Genomic DNA, 17965 nt, shown 5'->3' with positions numbered 1-17965 from the left:
CAGTGTTCAGCTCTGGTCCTCTCTACTTTCTAAAGAGATGAAAATAACTAAGGCAATTACCTCTTCTGGGCACAGCTCATGGGTACAGCTCATAAAATGAGTACAAAGCAGTGGGAATGCAATCGAGTATCTTGACTGAGACGGAAGCTCCAAACACTGCTGAAACATCTTCTCAAAAGCACGACTATAAAAACTGATCAGAAATAGACATTTAAATGGAATATATACATGCTTTTGCTACAAAGACTGCTTCAAACATACTATTTGTGTCAGATTTGTGGTTATACCAAAAACCACATCATGCTTTTGAAGTGGTTTGTCATCTGCTTTCGCTTCTTACACATTTTACTTGCATTTCTCTATTACCATCACACTTTTATTCTGATGCTTGCCACACAGGCACTGCAAAAAAAACTTGCATATTTCGCAAAAACATATTAAGGAACAATCTGCAAATGACTTCAGACAAATTATGTGACTGCCTGGAGAACCTCTGTGACAGTTCTTCAGAAATAGCTTTATCAAATTAATTCTGATGGAAACCAGAAAGTCTCACTGATTCTCCCACTGGCCTATCTTCCTACCAAATCTGCTATTTAAAAATTACACTTGCAAGGACAAACCAAACAATAAATAATAAAAAGCTTCTACAGTCAGGTTAGTAACATACCAAAATATAGAAAGATCTGAGGTTTCGACCAACATCTCCACCAAAGAATCCACCATTTTTGTGTGGAAGATAATTGTGTTCATCATCTTTCCTAGTTCTCTATGGTCTGCAAGACCAAGTGAAGCTTTAGAAACACTGGTGTAGGCCTAGAAATACATAAGAAAAATGTTAGGTTGCATCTACAGCTGTCTTTTTTGCAAATTCCTTGTTATTGCACACAAATGTTAAATACTGATTATGCTATGCTATGCACCTGTGTACTTAAAGACCATGGACAGACTATTCTATCTTTCCACTACAGCTTAAGAAGAGCAAACTGCCTTTCAGTGGAGCCTCTAAATGTCATCTGAATATGACACCAATTCACAGATAAACTGTAGAAAAATGTATTGACAAAGCAAACATGCACTTGTGAGCCCCCACTTTAACAACCAGGCTTTGAGAGACAAGAAAAAGAATGAGTATTTTGAAAATATAAAAATAACATGTCTACCAGATCTTGATACAATTGCTTTATAGTCTGAACAGTACACATACACATACCCCTTTTATAAAGTGAAGATACTGTTCTTGCAACGCACAGGAGTGATCTCACTCAACAACCTCTACCTTCCCCTGGCTGGGCACAGCCCGTACAGCGCACAGTCACCAACTGCTCATCCTCAACACAGCATTTCTCAACTGTTATAAACACTTCAAAGAATGACTTGCAAAAAGCATGCAATGTGGACAGTTACATCGAAATGTAGCAAATTATCTCCTCAAATAATTGCTTGATTTAAATAGGTTCTTAGCCTGCCATCCACTTGCAGTGAGAGTAATCTAGAAGAGCAATAATTTATTAAACATTTTAGTTTTAAGTTAGTAAAGTGTCACACATATTTACAAAGTCTTACCTGCAATCTAAACCAATCTAGTCTCATTCCTCTGAAGTCAAACACCTCTCCATCTTCAACTGCATCAGGGAAAAAATACAGAACATACAACTTTTAGGAAAACAACTACAAATTCAGATACACTGTATAAGACCTTCTAAGAAATCCCAAAGTATTCAATAATTACTTGGGTACTGAACCTCATGCTTTTAACTAAGAATTTCAGTCCAGCACAGCCATGCTAACAGGAGTCAAAATATTTAGATGAAGATGTGCGTGATATGCTTTTATATTAAAAGGTAGGATTGCTTCCCAATAACATTCTTCAAAAGCTCTACCTCTATAGAGCTGCCCTGGGAAACGGACACAATAAGCAGCAGATACTGTCATGAACAAGAAACAAGAGAACAAATTCAGTTTATGCAAGTTATCTCCTTCTACCGACAGCATGAGACAAAGACAGATGAAGCTTCCCAGAGGAATCTCCTATTCTGTTACCATTTTCCCAAGTTAATTTAAACTTACCTTGTTTCACGCTTAGTGAAGTCATTGTGTTCACAAAAGAGGACATAATGATTGATTCATCCTCTGGGCACACTGAAAGATTCTAAAATAAATAGTGTTGCTATTATTATTTCAAACTTGGTTTATGAAACAATGTCAATACCATGCCCAATTTATCAGCTATGCTCTGAAATGTACAAAAATTTACACGATTAACTTAATCCATGGAATATTTCAAATGGTGCTATTTAACAGCCTTCACTTTTCAACTCATTGCTTGAATGACAGGAAAGCTTGCTTCCAAACCAACATCTGCTCAAAACGGAAACGTCTGTCAGTAAACATGCCCATGCGCTTTTACGCTGCAGTCACTTACAAACTGAACACCAAATATTTTCCTGTTATACCGCAGACACCAAACATTTCTCTGACCTCTACAGGCACCTGATCTGTCTGCAAAGAAAATTTGGCCATGGCAGGACATAACAGAGCCCACATCAGCACTGCTTTGCTTCCCACAAAACCCCCATCTCAGCAGTTTTATTACTAACCTTGACTTCCATGATTGATACCACCTGAAAGATGGGCTATCAAGTTTGTCACTTTTACAAAATGCAACAGTTCACAAAAAAGCAGTTTCAGCAACTAGTAATATCATATTTCTATTAAATAATACAATACAGAAGTTTCTCATAATTCCAGCTATGACCAATACTTTAACCTAAAGGCTGAAAAAAACTCTAGTTATCAATCATTTGTCTAGTCTTGTGCTTGATACCTGTTATGAATAAATTACAACTAAAATTCAAGCCATCTTTTTCCCCGCATTTCAGTGTGATCCTAAGGATCATCCTATCTAAAGACAGAACACTTGTGTTGCTTGTAAGCTTTTAGAAGTCATCCACTAAATCCTGAAAGTATCAATCCCAGGAATCAATGACCAATCCCCCAGGAATCAATGACCAATGTAAGAAATACTTAAACTCTGTCACTAAAAATAAAATAAAATAAATAAAATAAAATAAAATAAAATAAAAAAATCTATTATTATGTAAGTATCTAGCATTATAAGGAAAAAATACCCAAACACATTTTTTTGGTATTGAAAGTAAACCCAAGGATTCACTGACATTTAATAATTTATAGAGTGATACAAACTGATATTTCAACTGTTTAAATAGTTTGTTTAATTGAACAGTAAAGTAATTAAGTTCCACCTTCTGGTAATTGGTGAAATGCTTGAAGTGTGAAAATGATTTTTGAAGCCAACAAAAAAAGCTTACAGTACAAACTTTGCAAGTTTGAGTAGCTGACCTAAGCTGGAAATTTGGGCTCCATCTGGTGGTCGCTACAGATTAAAACCAAAACAGTTCAGAAAGCCCATCATCTTTGTCAGGCTAAGCAAGAAAGTTCTAATGTTCCTTCAGTGGCAGTACCTGTTTCATTGTCTCTAAACATACAATAGACACAATAGTTTGGGTTGGAAGGGACCTCAAAGCTCATCCAGTTCCAACCCCCTGCCACGGGCAGGGACACCTTCCACTAGAGCAGGTTGCTCCAAGCCCCTGTGTCCAACCTGGCCTTGAACACTGCCAGGGATGGGGCAGCCACAGCTTCTCTGGGCACCCTGTGCCAGCGCCTCAGCACCCTCACAGGGAAGAGCTTCTGCCTAAGAGCTCATCTCGATCTTCCCTCTGGCAGGTTAAAGCCATTCCCCTTGTCCTGCCCCTACAGGCCCTTGTCCAAAGCCCCTCTCCAGGTTTCTTGTTGGCCCCTTTAGGCACTGGAGCTGCTCTAAGGTCTCCCCGGAGCCTTTTCTTCTCCAGGCTGAACAAACCCAGCTCTCTCAGCCTGCCTCCAAAGCAGAGGTGCCTCAGCCCTCTGGACTTGCTCAAGCAGGTCCGTGAACCTCTTGTTATGTTTATAGCAATCAAAAGCACAACTCTAAATTCCAGAATTAAACAGGAAGTTAATTTGCCTTATTCCATAGTGTTCATCAAAATCCACAAACCAGAATGTTTCATAAAGTCATTTTGAACAAAGAAAAACCTTTAAAGTTTGCATTTGAGAAGCCAAACCCACAGTCTTGTCATACCTGAACAAGCTCGTTCAAGACCACTGCATCAAAGCCAGAGAGATACTGCACATAGTATCTCTGCATCACTGGTCCATATTTTCGCACATGTGCTCTGAGCTCCTCCATGTAGAATATTAGCTCGGCTATGTGTCTAGGCAAGAAGACAAGGAAAAGCTTACAAATATGAAACACCCAAAATATGAACACCTATTTGTATCAGTGGAATACTTCTCAAGGGGATTTCCTCTTACACCTTGCTTTTAAAACTATTATTAACAGGTAATTGCTGTATGAAAATATTTTTTTCACATTGTAAAATGAGTTTTCATAGATAATTTTCTCTGCAAGATAAAATCCACTCAACAGGAGATAAGTTAGCAGGATACCATCACGATAATCCTCAAAGGTTTGTATAACTATTCACTTCATATTTTGAATAAGTGCTTCTATAATGCTCAATTTGAAAAAATGTGGGTTTTTTCCCTCAAAAAGCAGTTAAATCTGAAAAATACAACTGTAATAACCACTTTTCAGTATTTATTTTTTTTTAACCATGAGGGTGGTTAAATACTTTTACAGGTTGTTTCAGAGCAGGTTTGGGATCTCCATCCCTCCCTAGCACCTAAAGGCCAGAGAAGAAACCCCAACGTTATTACAATCATGAATAGCCTTGTGATGGTCACTTGTTTAAATTCCTGCAGCCAATACACAGATCTTCAGTCTGCTCTTGTGTTCAATAGCCTTGAGAACTCAAATTTGTACGATCTCATCATCCCATTTTTCATTTTTAGCTTCTATTTATGACACTAATGCTGTATTACATAAATCTTACCTGATTTAAAAGACAGTTTTACTACAAGAGACATTCTACAATCAAAAAATTTAGCTTTTTGACAGTTTCCTTCCCTCCACAATTGACTTCTCAATGCCAAAATCACTGAAGTCACACGATAAAGTTTTATTTTTGCTTATTCAGGGGGAAAAAAAAAAAAAAAGCATGAAACTTTTACACAATATTTTTATTTCATAATTAAATTTTCTGCAGAAAATGAATTTTCACCGATGTGTTCCATTTTCTAATACAATACTTTTAGTTTTCTGGTTTGATGGAAAGCTTAAAATTCCCTGGTAAAGATTTTCTGACCAGTCCCAACTCTTCCATACAGCCAACCTTCTCTGAGATTCCCTTCCCTTCAAATGTATTTTGTTTGTGAAATTCTCATAAATATTTAAGGTACCACACTAAAAATTAACATACTTATCTATGAAATCATCTGCGCTCTTCTTTGGCATGTTATCTGCATGACGAAGAAGCCAAATAATTTCATCACGAGCAAAGGATAATGCCATAAATACAAAAAGTGCCTGAAAAAGAGAAATTGTTCACAAGTTTATAGATACATGCAACAGTTGGACAGCTTGTGTGCACTAAGAGTCAACCAGACTCTGAACCCAAATAGCTTAAAACCAAGGTAGGTTTCTCAGAGTAAAGTGCGTGTTTTCACCTGTCCCCAAACAAACTAAATGGCATATTATCACTGAGACACAGACTGCAGGATTGCATAAATGCAGAACAAAAACCGTGATTACCTTGGGACCCAACAAGCCTGGCTGATCAGACAGGACAGTCGCCAGTTCCTTGAGTGCAGAACGTAAAAACTTGCGTCTCTCTCTATGCATTGAACCGCTGCATCAAAACAGCAAACCAAGACATCATCCACTGTGCTAACCACAGAACACTTGGATTTTTTCCAAACATGTAAGCCCAAGCATAGGCAACTCATATTATACCAGCTTCTAAAGTTCATTATTTCAAAGGATGTGGTTCAATTAAAACAGGTATCCCCATCCCCAAGACTGTATATTCCTGAAGTCTGGTTAAATTTAAAATCCAAGTTCTCTGCTTCTGCTCCATGATGTGCATTTGACTCCACTAAAACATTTCTATTTTAGTTGCATTAAGTAATTAGACCAAAAGAAACTGGAGACTAAACTAAATGCTTCCATCCTGATAATTTGAAAAATAATCTAGAACTTCGTAAATTAAATCAATAACGTCATTAAGCAAATCCAGATTTAAAAGATCAGTACATTATCATCTGAAAACAGACAACTAACTCAGCACTCAACAAATCATTCTTTATAGCTTTAGACATTCTTTATAGCTTTGTTAAGAAAATCAACACTAAAATCTGACAGGAAAACTTTGTATACAGACACTTACGCATGTGAAACAGCAGCTTCTTTGCATTCCCTGATGTCATTAATACGCTTGTTGTAGCTGCAAGTGAAAAACAATCCAATAACATAGTAAGTACCAATAGCACAAGTTAGCAAGGGCCAACTGGGATGAGCTGCAACGTCATAGCAAGCAAGATACAGCAAAAAGCTCACAGGAGGCTTATTTCCCTGAGCAGAGCTCGCTGGTAGAAGTCTCAACATTGTTTCTGAGTTTTCATATATTACAGAAACATGCAATTTTTCAAGCAAATTGCACATTCATTTCTCTTCACTAGATTAAGATTCGTGGGCAAGATCATTTATTTTAACTTTTGCCATTTCAGACTGATTCATCAGACTGTCTCAGAACTGAGATAAAAAAAAAAAAAGACATGACGGTTACGAAATCAGGCTCCTGAAAGTTATACATTAAAGAAACAATCAAGATACTAAGCAAAAACGTTTGTGTGCTGACTATCCTTAAGCAGACTTCATACGAAGTAGAAGCAACATTTTCAAAACAGTTCTTCAAGGAATTCTTCATTTTTAACAGAAGTTCTGAAAGGTGAAAAAAAAATGAGAACATACCCTCGTATGTTTACAAACAAGTCTTCTGCAGCTTTGTGAATATGGAATACTTCATCTCGAAACAGAGCCAAACAAGAGCTGCTTTGTAGTGCAAGTTTCCAAAGGTTCAAAGCTGTAGCATCACTATTTAGGATTCCATGGCACAAAATAAATCCAACTTCAAAAGTTACATTGATGTATGTCGCAAACCAGATGCACAAAGACAGTAAGAGAACAGAGATTGTTATGCGTTTTCTCTTGAATAGTTCAAACAGCTAATTAATAAATTGTTTAATGGATGACATCATTTTATATTTTAATATTATATATTAAAATTTAATTTTAATAATATTTTATGTTTAATATTTATATTTATGTTTATATTGCATTTATATTTAATATTATATATTAAATTATATTAATATTATAAAATATATATTAATATTATATATTAAAAAACACTCCACACTGTTCTAGTGGAGGTATTTTTGTAATGTTTTTGTAAACGTGAATTACTTCATGCTGATTCTACTTGGCTATTTTCACCACATTTACTAAAGCACCCACTTTTAGTGAAAGTCTGGAATAAATTGATGACAAATTCAATTCCAGCAGCATTTGCTGAATTCTGAACTTTACTGCAGGTAAAAGTATGGTACATACAAATGAGATTTGATCAAGTTCTCTAGAATCTAATTTGAATAAAACAGCTTTTTGTACAGTACAGAAAAGCAAGTTATCTTTTGAATGTCAACTAATTTTTTAAAAAACAACCATGAGCTGTTTCAGAATGTTACTCACAGATGATCCATTTTTCCATTGCATCCAGAGAGAGGTATTCACATGGCATCTGTTGGAAAAGCAGTAATTTGTAGCAAACTAATTATATAAAAGACAATACATTTCATGAGAACTACTTCTTAGAAAAAAGGGACAAATAAAGCCTTAAATGCTAAGGACTCATGGAAGACTGCTGCTGACTACTAACAAGGCTGTGCTTCATCCCTTTAGAACTGAGGGTATGAACATTAAATGAGCTTCCACACCTTGAAGAAAACAAGTGAACTGATCTTGACAAATGTTTAGTTTTAACAAAAACCATATTTAAGAATATTCAAGAGCAAAAGGCTTGTGATGTATACTAATCACAACCTGACAGTTGTTAATGCTTGAATTCTTTCAGAAAGATCATAGAACCACAGAATGGTTAGGGGTGGAAAGGACCTTAACATGACGCATATCACAGCTGAGGCAGCAAATGCAAACAGTCAAAATTGAAAACAAGAGTTAGTTAAATTTTCAGTCTGCTGGTCTACAGACATCTGAGACAGCACACAGGATCCATTGCTTCCCTTCATCTTTTGATCATCAAATACAGGAAATGAAGGCATGAGCTAATGCAACGGAAGCTTTAATCCAAGAAAAGCTTTTCCTCTGTACTAAAGTACTCAGCTCTCCCAACCAGCCTATTTACTTCTCTGATTAAAAGACACATAGAACCATAGAATCAAGTAGGTTGGAAAAGACCTTTAAGATCAGCAAGTCTAACCATTCTTCCAGGACTGCTAAGTCCACCACTAAACCATGTCATTAGAAAGAACACTGTCCTTTACTATCATGGTGTTTCTAAGACATCTATTACTTTATCCATATGGACCTCTATAAATACCATTACACCGTAAATTAATATCTGCATAAGATTAACAGAAGAAAATAATGCATTTGGGGTTTGGCTTTTCCTGGTTTAGAGATACAGGTAAAGAAACAGAAAATTAAACAACCCCACATTATATCATGGAAAACCTTGCTTAACTTTATCATATAGCACAAAATAAAAGGCCATACTGTGTCAGACTGTGCAGGATTAAGCATTGTGCTGGGGGCACTGATGAGGCTCAGTAGTTGTGCGTTTCTCCACTGGTCAGCTGAGAGATTTCTTCGAGGGTAGACCATCTGGAGTGAAATCAGAGCATCTGAAAGGGACTAAAAAGAAGATCAATGCTGAGTTGAGAACCAAAATACATGGAGGGCGCAGGGGGAATCAATTAGGGACAACAAATCTGTGATATAGAACTGAAAGTTGTTCATTATTTATTCAAGCATCCCAATTACTGGGTTATTCCCTTTTTTGCCACTTCATTTAGTACATCCTTTCCTCTTTGCTAGCAAATTAGAATTATCTTGAGCAGATACTGTTTACAGGAGCATCTTCATAGCAGATTAAGCTTATCCAAGTCCTATGCCTTTTCCCTGCCTTTCGCATCAATACTGATGCATGTATGTGTCCTCAGGGAGCCAAGTCTAAGTGTTAAGCCAGCAGAAAAGGTCACTCAGGGAGCGGGGGGGGACTCTTCTGCTGGGGCTAATTTAAAAGACTAAACAACTGTCATGTCTACTGCCAACTAGTGAGATGATGAAAGGACAACTTCAGTGTGCAGTTCCATGAGAGTGCAACCTAAGAATGTGTTTTTACAGCGCAGTGCCTGAAGGTATCCCTGACCCCAACGTATACCTCTAGCACACAATAAGCAGAAAAGCAAATGAAGATGACTGAAGAATGGCTTTACAAAACATTTCAAGGTAATGCATTGGTTCACTACTAAACACGAACATAAACAAATATAATGCTAAAAAGTAAAGCATCTTTCCTAATAGTGCAAAGATTAATTGCAAATGAGATCCTTAGCTGAATAACTCTTACGACAGGAATCGTGCAGAGGAAAATATATTAAAAAAAAAATTCAGATTATTTAGACAAATGAGACATATTCAAAACTGTTTGACTTCAGAGCACTGAGAGCTGGAAAACTCTCTGAACTTCTAGTTACTATCTTAGAAAAATTAAGGAAATTAAGAAAAATCTCAAGAAGACTAGAGAAGGAAAAACAACCAGTACCCAGACTTCAAAACAGGAAAAAACAAACACAAACCTTAAATCTTTCGGCAATAACTTAGCATTTAACTTAAATTCCTTCCAAAGATTCCAAAATAAGGTGTTAGGGAATCAATTTGCAAGCATCTAGAAAATAACACCTCTATAAATAACAGTCAGTCAGTACTGATCAAACAAACCTAGTTTCCTCTGACAGAGTAGCAAGCCTGGTGGACAAACAGGAAGTGATAAACAGGATAAGCCTTGCCAAAGCCAGTGGATCAGTCTCTTTTCCAAGGTATTCTCATATGAAGATACAGAATAGATAAATCCTCACAGAACTGCAGCACAACCAGCTGTCTAAGAATGCAAGCTTAAAAGCATTTGTAAAGTAAAGGCTAAAGGAACTGGGTTCATTTAACTTAATGAAGTCAACTGAGCAGGGTACTCAGCTCAGCTTTTGAGTGCAGGAGCTATTAAAGAGGCAGTGGTGATATTCAGGACCCCCAGTTCAAGGAAAGCCAAAGCAAAAGCCCTCAGGTTACAAAATAGAAAACCACATTCATCTAGGATGGTAAGCCAGCAAAAACCTGATTTCATAGAAACATTAGGTATCTCCTTCATTTCAAGCTACAAACCAAAACAGAACACACATGTAGCTATTCTCAGATGATCCAGAACTGATTTTTAATCAATTGTTAATCATTCGCAAATAAAATGGAACCTTACCAATGGGTCTTAACACTTCTGTGTTTCTATAGGTTGTTATTTAATAGGACATCAATCCCCAGCCCCAGACACCCATTATAAATAAAAATTTAAAATTTATACCTAATGGCTTTTGACAAAACAAGCTCTTATCTATTTATTTATCTCTGCTTCTCTCAGTTAAGGTTAAGTGCCTGTGAAAAGTAGTTACATACTTTACTGTGAGGTACAAATTCCTCCATCATTTTCTTTAAAGGATTTTCATAATCGACAATCATCTGGCCAAGGCGTGGATATTCTCTGTCACTAAAAACAACAACAAACAATTCACTCAGGTGTAGCTGTTACTATTACTAGCATCGCTATACACATTCCTTCTATAACAGATTTTACCTTGCTCCATGTGTCATTTCATGGGCATAGTTATACAATCCAATGATAGCCTTCCTTTCTTCAATTCGAGACAGCAGTATCATCAGAGTTGTGTAGGTTATAATCAAATCTAGGTAGTTCTTTGTTAAATCAAAGTTTACAGTCTAGAGATAAAAAACAGTGAATCATAATTCTCAAACTTTTAGAAACAAGCACAAAACTTGTTCTTTACCTTACCACTTATTTTCAGCATTTTTTAAATACAATGGACTGTCCTGGACAAAGTTTTTTTCCTGGTTGCATACAGACCTTCATATAGTCCTCATTTATTCACTCAAATATCCAGAACTGTTTGCATTCACGAAAGCAAGCATGCAAATAAATCCTTCCAGGCTTAAGTGTCACAGGTTACCTGACAGGAAAACTTTTTCTGGATGCTACTAAGCAGTCATAAAGTGCCCTGCCTATGAATTATATTTTAATAGGACATGGTAATGTAAAAAGCTAGCATATATCCCACCAGCGTGGTAACGTCATTCCATAGGATATATACTTGCTCCTCTTTCATATTATGAAACCTCTTTCATTTTATGAACTCAAGTCAGTCAAATTTAGAATAATGGCTAAAAGTAACAAGGTGACATTATGAACAATAAGAAAGCTAAACCCAAAATGAAAAGGTGTTTGAGGTTTTGGTTTTTTTAATGTAACACTTTTAGCTGCTCTTGTACGTGTTTTAGCCAATGCCAGAAGCGACATCCTCACACAGCTTAGGTGGACACCAGTAATATTACTGCTTTGTGAGCCTCACACGGCTTAAGTATACATATGACAGTAAACACCAAAAATTAACTTGCAGGTGCAAGTTAATTACAGAAGGATTTGTATGTCTGGTAACAGACAATGCTGTTACTAGTGTCCATAAGTAGCCTGTTTCAAGCAGTCTATCTTCTGATTTCAAGCTATTATACAAGTTAGAGATGTAAAGATTACAGTGGTTTTATTTCTCCTGCATTTAGAACTAGAGGTTTACATTAGCCCAAGAAATATAAGTCCATTCAATTCTCCACACAGCGCTCTGATTAGAAGCGTTTTAAGAGGCATTTGAAAGTTTAAACCCAGAAACTTACAATATCAAAGAAGACTTGGCAAGCATCAATAGTGTTCAGCAGCTCACAAACATGGTCCTTGAAAAACAAAGAAATAACCTTAGTTTAAAAAGATCTAAGTAAACCACTTTACTATGCTTAGTGATGGAGACCGATTTTTTATTTTAAGAACTGAGCTACAAGTTCAGCTATTTCACCAACAAAAAGACAGAAACCTGAAGTGACAGAACAACTGATGTATTTGTAACACCTTACCTTAAATTCCATAACATCAACAAAGGTGAAGTAGTATAATGCCAGGTTCTTCAGAATCTCTGATTTTTCCTTCTGGAGCTGAGCAAGCTGTTGCTAAAAGAGAAACATAAACATGCACACTGTTCTTAGAAGATCTGGAGACACCTACTGAAAAATAATACCTGTGAAGCGCAGAGTAACCACCAGGCTACGCAAAGAAGCCTTAACATGGTATTCTAAGGCTGAGGTTCTGTGTGTCTGAAATCCACACAGAGTTCTCAGAACAGATCATTTTAACAGCTGCCAACTATGCTTTGGAGATAAAACTCAAATTAGTACACATTAGTACCAAAGTCATACTGTTTAGCTCTGCTAGAGATGAAAATGGGTAGTCAGGAAAACGGTGTTACGATATGTAGAATTAGCCAAAGCAGAACAGTACATGAGCACAAATCAGCATGACAAAAATAAAAGCGACGACGTTACTTGAGGTGGGAGAAAAGGTGGCAGGTTACAAACTTTACTACAGAAAAACATTATGCTTTTAAATTCTGAACTTACCAAAAAGAATATCCAGGCAAAGCCACGTTAAGCATGCAAAATAAAATGTAGATACAAACATAAAATACAGTAACGGTTCTTTGACCAGTTCCATATAAACACAATAATACATTCAAACAAAAGCAACAAAATAAAGAAACAAAAAAAGCAGCAAAACACTAGCATTAGACACTGGTGGATAAAATGGAAAAGGCAAACGTGAATACAAAGGCATAAGATAGTCCACGTGGATTTTTTTTATTTTTTAAACGGACAATCAAATATCATTGAATTTCCATATTTTTCAAAATTTGCTTCAGGAACCAGATTAATCACAACTAATAACACACAAAAAGCAGCTGTTACTCAACAGCCATTCTGTTTATCTATGTATTAGTCGCACAGCACTGCATGAATACAGTTATTTAACTTGCAATATCCAGCTACAAATTAAGTCTCCTTTGTGATACATGAACTGAGTTAAAGCAGTCCTAACACAGGTATGAAAAAGTGCTCTCCAAAAAGCTGCAAGATTTTAAATTAAAGACCAATCAAGTTAAATAGGATTTTCTTCTCAGCGAGAGAAATCAATTAGAAGAAAGATTAAGTTGTTTCAAATTGGTTAGCTTATTTTCATGAGAGGTGAGAACAGAATACGCTTCTTCATCTCTCACTCCTTACAAAGCTGTGCTCTGTGTTCTTGAAGCACTAAAATGCCTCTAAATTAAGAAAGACTGCCTGGACCACTACTGCATATCATATATAAGATAATTTTTGCTTATTTCATCTGATTTTTTAGAGGTGATAATGATTTTTAGAAGCCTTGAGCTGTAAGACTTCCATTATAGCCAAGGAAGACCAGCATACACAGAGTTACAAGCAAATTAGAATGGCCACAGTATGAAATACTCCTGCCTACTCTTAAACCAGTGCAAAGGATTTAACTTTCAAGGCTGACTTCAAATGCCTACTCTCTGTAATATTTAAGTTTCCCTCACACAGTCAACAGCTGTGACTTAAATGAAAAATGGATGCAAGTGCATGTGTTTATTTTGTAACTTCTCCTGATAACCACATGCACTAGGAAATAGATTATTTCCATGTAAACTGCTGCTGTGCAAAACCTGTCTTCAGATGCTAACTGCCTTGTGCTCAGAGAATGGAGCGTCCAGCACCATCATGTGCACAGTCTGCAGCTCCTGAAGCTCTGAACAGCTCTGGTACACCTCCAGGTGAACTGGTGGCTACACTTGGGACCTCCTCAGAGCAAAGAGTGTTTTGTACCTTCAGAGCTGCTTCGGCAGTCAACCGTTCATACACAATGAACATTCATCATCCAACATGCTTGGTTTTAATCTTCACCCTGGTCCTATAGATTACAGGGTTTCTTGCCAGCGGTTTGATTTAAGAACAATTGAGGAGAAATAACAGTTTGTTTCTGTGCAACTAACACAAGTGGGAATGGAACGAATTTGAGAAGTCATTTCACAAATTTTCAGGAGCAAACCACATGGCGTTATTCACAAATAACATTAATTCTAGTGTAGAGAGAAGACAAAATCAGAACTCACATTACAACTGCACATATGCCTTAATTTTTTTCCTACTGCAATCCTAACTCATACTAAGCAAAGTGTAATGCTAAGTGAGACTATCAAGATTACTTCTGCTCTGGAGCCAGGCTGAGAGAGCTGGGCTGGTTCAGCCTGGAAAGGAGAAGGTTCTGGGGAGACCTTAGAGCAGCTTCCAGTGCCTAAAGGGGCTACAGGAAATCTGGAGAGGGGCTTTGGACAAGGACCTGTAGAGACAAGGGGGAATGGCTTTAAACTCAAAGAGGGTAGATTCAGGTTAGATTATAAGGAAGAAGTTCTTCCCTGTGAGGGTGGTAAGGCCCTGGCACAGGGTGCCCAGAGAAGCTGTGGCTGCCCCATCCCTGGCAGTGTTCAAGGCCAGGTTGGACACAGGGGCTTGGAGCAACCTGCCCTAGTGGAAGGTGTCCCTGCCCGTGGCAGGGGGTTGGAGCTGGATGAGCTTTAAGGTCCCTTCAAACCCAAACCCATCTGTGATTCTGTAAGTTGTACACTGCATCTATTTTTAGTATAACAAATCAAAACTTAGTGTCCACTTCTGGAGGACCCAACAGTTTCAAAGCCATGGTACATGAGATGGGGAGATACAGCAGAAAGGGAGATGGTGCTGAGTACTATGACTGCAAAAGAAATAATTTATTTTTTTCTTCAGAAATTCTGTGAAGCTGTATGTTAAGTAAGAGAATATAGGAAGGAATTCATTATACTTAACCAAGAATTAAGGAATCACTGCTATGCACTGTTAATTAGTTACCTGTATTCTCAGAAATGTTTATAATTAAGTGATGCTAAAACTTATGTAGAGTTAAGGTGGTCATTCTTTGGGTGCTACCGTGTCAGTCAACTTTTATTTATTTAAAACATTAATATCAAAGTAAAACATATCAATTCTCATAACAAATCAGCACAGTGCAAATAACTATTTATACAGGACAGCCTGATTAGTGATGCTTAAAAGGGCAGCTTACAGCATGTAGTGTCTTGGATGTTTGTTTGCATTTTTATCACTCAAGAATGTGGGTGTAGCTCTTTCTACACCCACTGCAAGAAAACTTTCCATTACTAATTTCCTAACAGCTGTTTAGAAATAGCTGGTGTTATTGAGGCTTTTTTCCTTAGCTTGCAATTCATTATCAGTAAACATTTCTGCTTTCAGTATTCAACAAAAGTTTTAAAATAGAATAAGCTGAAGAAGCAACTCTTAAAACATTACTAGCAAAAAAATTTTTTCCCTATAACTAACCATGCCTTGCTGATGGGTTAGACCAAAGTGTTTTAATTATTCTTAAAGAATCTGAAGTACAATTATACCAACAAGGCCAACAGTATTTTTGTTGAATGAACTGAATTAGATTTAAGACATATGAAAATCTGTAGAAATTTCAGCATAATAGAGAAGATTTAAGAAAAAAAAAACACCAAACAATTTGTCTATTAACAAAATACATCTCTGATCACATTTCACTACTATACTTTAAATACCAGAGAGTGAAGCAGATACTTTGCCAAGCAGGTTATCTACAAGAGAAGGAACGGGTTTTCACCAAGCTGTCTTGTGCCCTATCTTCTTCACATTAAGTCCCCAAAATCTTTACACAACTGGTTATGTACACAAAGTACATTAGAAGTGCATTAATAGAAGCCCAAACCAAATAAGAAAACAAGACAGCCTCAACTTAAAGCTTACACGAACACAATTGCTCAGAGACAAGAAAGCAATCACAAGACACTGGCATATTACCAATGTGAATAAACACTTACTTAGTATGAATGCTCAGGAAAAATACGAGACAACTAGAAAAGGCTGTTCAGAGAATTTTATGTGTGGAAAACCAGATGGTAACTGTAGTTCTATAACTATTTTATCACATTTATTTGACTGGTAGCAGTAGTATGTGAACAAATGTCTTATTTCGTGGTCTATGAATAGACTGTAGGTAGAGGAATTTTCTCTTTGTATCAGTGTGATTTTTTTCCAGCAAGTATATGATCATTCAAACACTTCCATTTGATTTCTACAAACCAACACCATATATATCACAATGTCCTCTGAGAAAACACCATCAACCTAATCTCACTAGCTGTACTATAAGCCCCAAAAAGCAATATTACAAATTGACTGTTAAAATTCTGGGAATAGAAGTAAATAATAAATAATCACTGCCAAGTATTCTTACTGTCATTTATTATCCTAACTATGCTTGCCACCTGTAGATTCTTCAGATGAAGATTTTTTAAATTCAACTCCTTTGAACAAAGTTCTGTGTCTGCAAAATTCACTGCAGAACAGCAGGGAGAGAGAGAAGGATCTAATCAAATGAAGAGAATTAGGCTCATATTCAGTAAAGTAACTGTACAATGATGTCCTTGGTTTCTTATTTCCAATTAAAAGCAGCTTCTGAAGTGACATGCTGCATATGAAAAGATGTAATAGAATATTTAACATGTTTACTAACTGATGTATTTTTACTGCACGATCTATTTTTGGTTTGTTTTCAGGTTTCTAGCACTAAGCTAACTATTCTAAAAAGGAAATAGCCACTCAGGACCCTCCACAACGATTCCTGAGGTGGTCCAGGTTATTAATCAGGGCAGACAATTGGAGCACCAATCGACTTGTCAGTCACAAGCAACAGTTCCTCCATTCTCTTTCTTTTACATAAATTCACACAGCAATTCCTACATTAGGCTTATCACATATGATCATATCATATAAGCTTTGGCCACAGGTCTTGACACCTTCCAGGCAACTATTCACAGAATCAAAGTCTCACCTGTGCTACTCTATAGATAAAAGTTTTGGACATACTTCTGTAGCTGCCTGCATGCTTACACTTCTGTCACGAAATCGTGCAAGAACTATTCATTTAAAATGCATGAAAACTAACTTTGGAATCCTATCTCAGAAACACTGCTTAACTAAAATACTGTTCAGGTATTAATGAGGGGGGTTTGTTTCTTTGGTTTTTAATGGCCAGGCTCTAAAGCTGTCAATCATCAAATCAAAAAGTCTTAACGGATGAAGCAAAGAAATCAGGTATTACACACATTCAAGAAGTTAAGTATTACACACATTCATTCCTTTGCAGGTATTGCTTACACTATTAAGCAACAAGAGCAAATACATGACTGGTTTGCCTTGGCAAGTGACTCACATGGGTTGATGTGACTTGCAGCAGTGTATTACAATGATTTATTACAAATAATGATAAAAATTAAATGGTGTTTGGATGCTACTCCATCTCACATTCATACACAATCATGAGTTAAGCCATGAATATAAACATCAGTGCTGACAGCACTTAGAATTTTGAAAAAATGCAAGTTACATTAATTACTCATAAGTTACGTTATGAGTTTTGTTTGGTAAAACATTTTAAAGAGATCTCATGGTTTCACCTTGCCTTTTGGAATCGCAATGAAAAAATGCTCACTTTCAAATGACTGTAGGCTGAAAAATTTTACATACTATTCTCTGATTATATTACAGCATAAGTAATCTTAAGGTGCAAAGTCATTCTTATGCAAATAACTGAAGACATCATATGTGCTACTGTGTAGGAAATCAAAACAGGAGGTGTGGTTGTATCAGGGCAAGGCATTAGCAGAGCAATTTCAATTCTGAGTG

The 17965-nt window shown here is 36.6% G+C and overlaps 1 protein-coding gene across 9 annotated transcripts in view; it reads right to left on the bottom strand.

Moving 5' to 3' along the window:
* NCKAP1 (NCK associated protein 1) overlaps positions 1 to 17965 on the bottom strand; it is a 61815-nt gene that overhangs the window by 26035 nt on the left and 17815 nt on the right. For 5 of the 9 annotated variants that reach the window (XR_003991384.1, XM_030485718.1, XM_030485716.1 and 2 more), the window contains 15 exons: positions 12230 to 12322; positions 11996 to 12052; positions 10887 to 11029; positions 10709 to 10799; positions 8759 to 8896; positions 7715 to 7763; positions 6935 to 7091; positions 6351 to 6407; positions 5717 to 5813; positions 5385 to 5491; positions 4145 to 4277; positions 2071 to 2152; positions 1567 to 1625; positions 671 to 816; positions 61 to 193 (listed from right to left, as the gene is read on the bottom strand). Coding sequence is in view for 8 of the 9 variants with exons in the window: in XM_030485718.1 (XP_030341578.1) it covers positions 61 to 193; positions 671 to 816; positions 1567 to 1625; positions 2071 to 2152; positions 4145 to 4277; positions 5385 to 5491; positions 5717 to 5813; positions 6351 to 6407; positions 6935 to 7091; positions 7715 to 7763; positions 8759 to 8896; positions 10709 to 10799; positions 10887 to 11029; positions 11996 to 12052; positions 12230 to 12322 (1542 nt within the window). In the remaining variant the exon portion in view is untranslated. The remainder of the gene's footprint in view (positions 1 to 60; positions 194 to 670; positions 817 to 1566; positions 1626 to 2070; positions 2153 to 4144; positions 4278 to 5384; positions 5492 to 5716; positions 5814 to 6350; positions 6408 to 6934; positions 7092 to 7714; positions 7764 to 8758; positions 8897 to 10708; positions 10800 to 10886; positions 11030 to 11995; positions 12053 to 12229; positions 12323 to 17965) is intronic. The other 4 variants (XM_030485719.1, XM_030485717.1, XM_030485722.1 and 1 more) reach the window with 3 other exon arrangements.

This window comes from Strigops habroptila, chromosome 5, assembly GCF_004027225.2.
Source record: "Strigops habroptila isolate Jane chromosome 5, bStrHab1.2.pri, whole genome shotgun sequence".
NCBI lineage: Eukaryota > Metazoa > Chordata > Aves > Psittaciformes > Psittacidae > Strigops > Strigops habroptila.
This window is presented reverse-complemented; position numbering and strand designations above follow the sequence as displayed.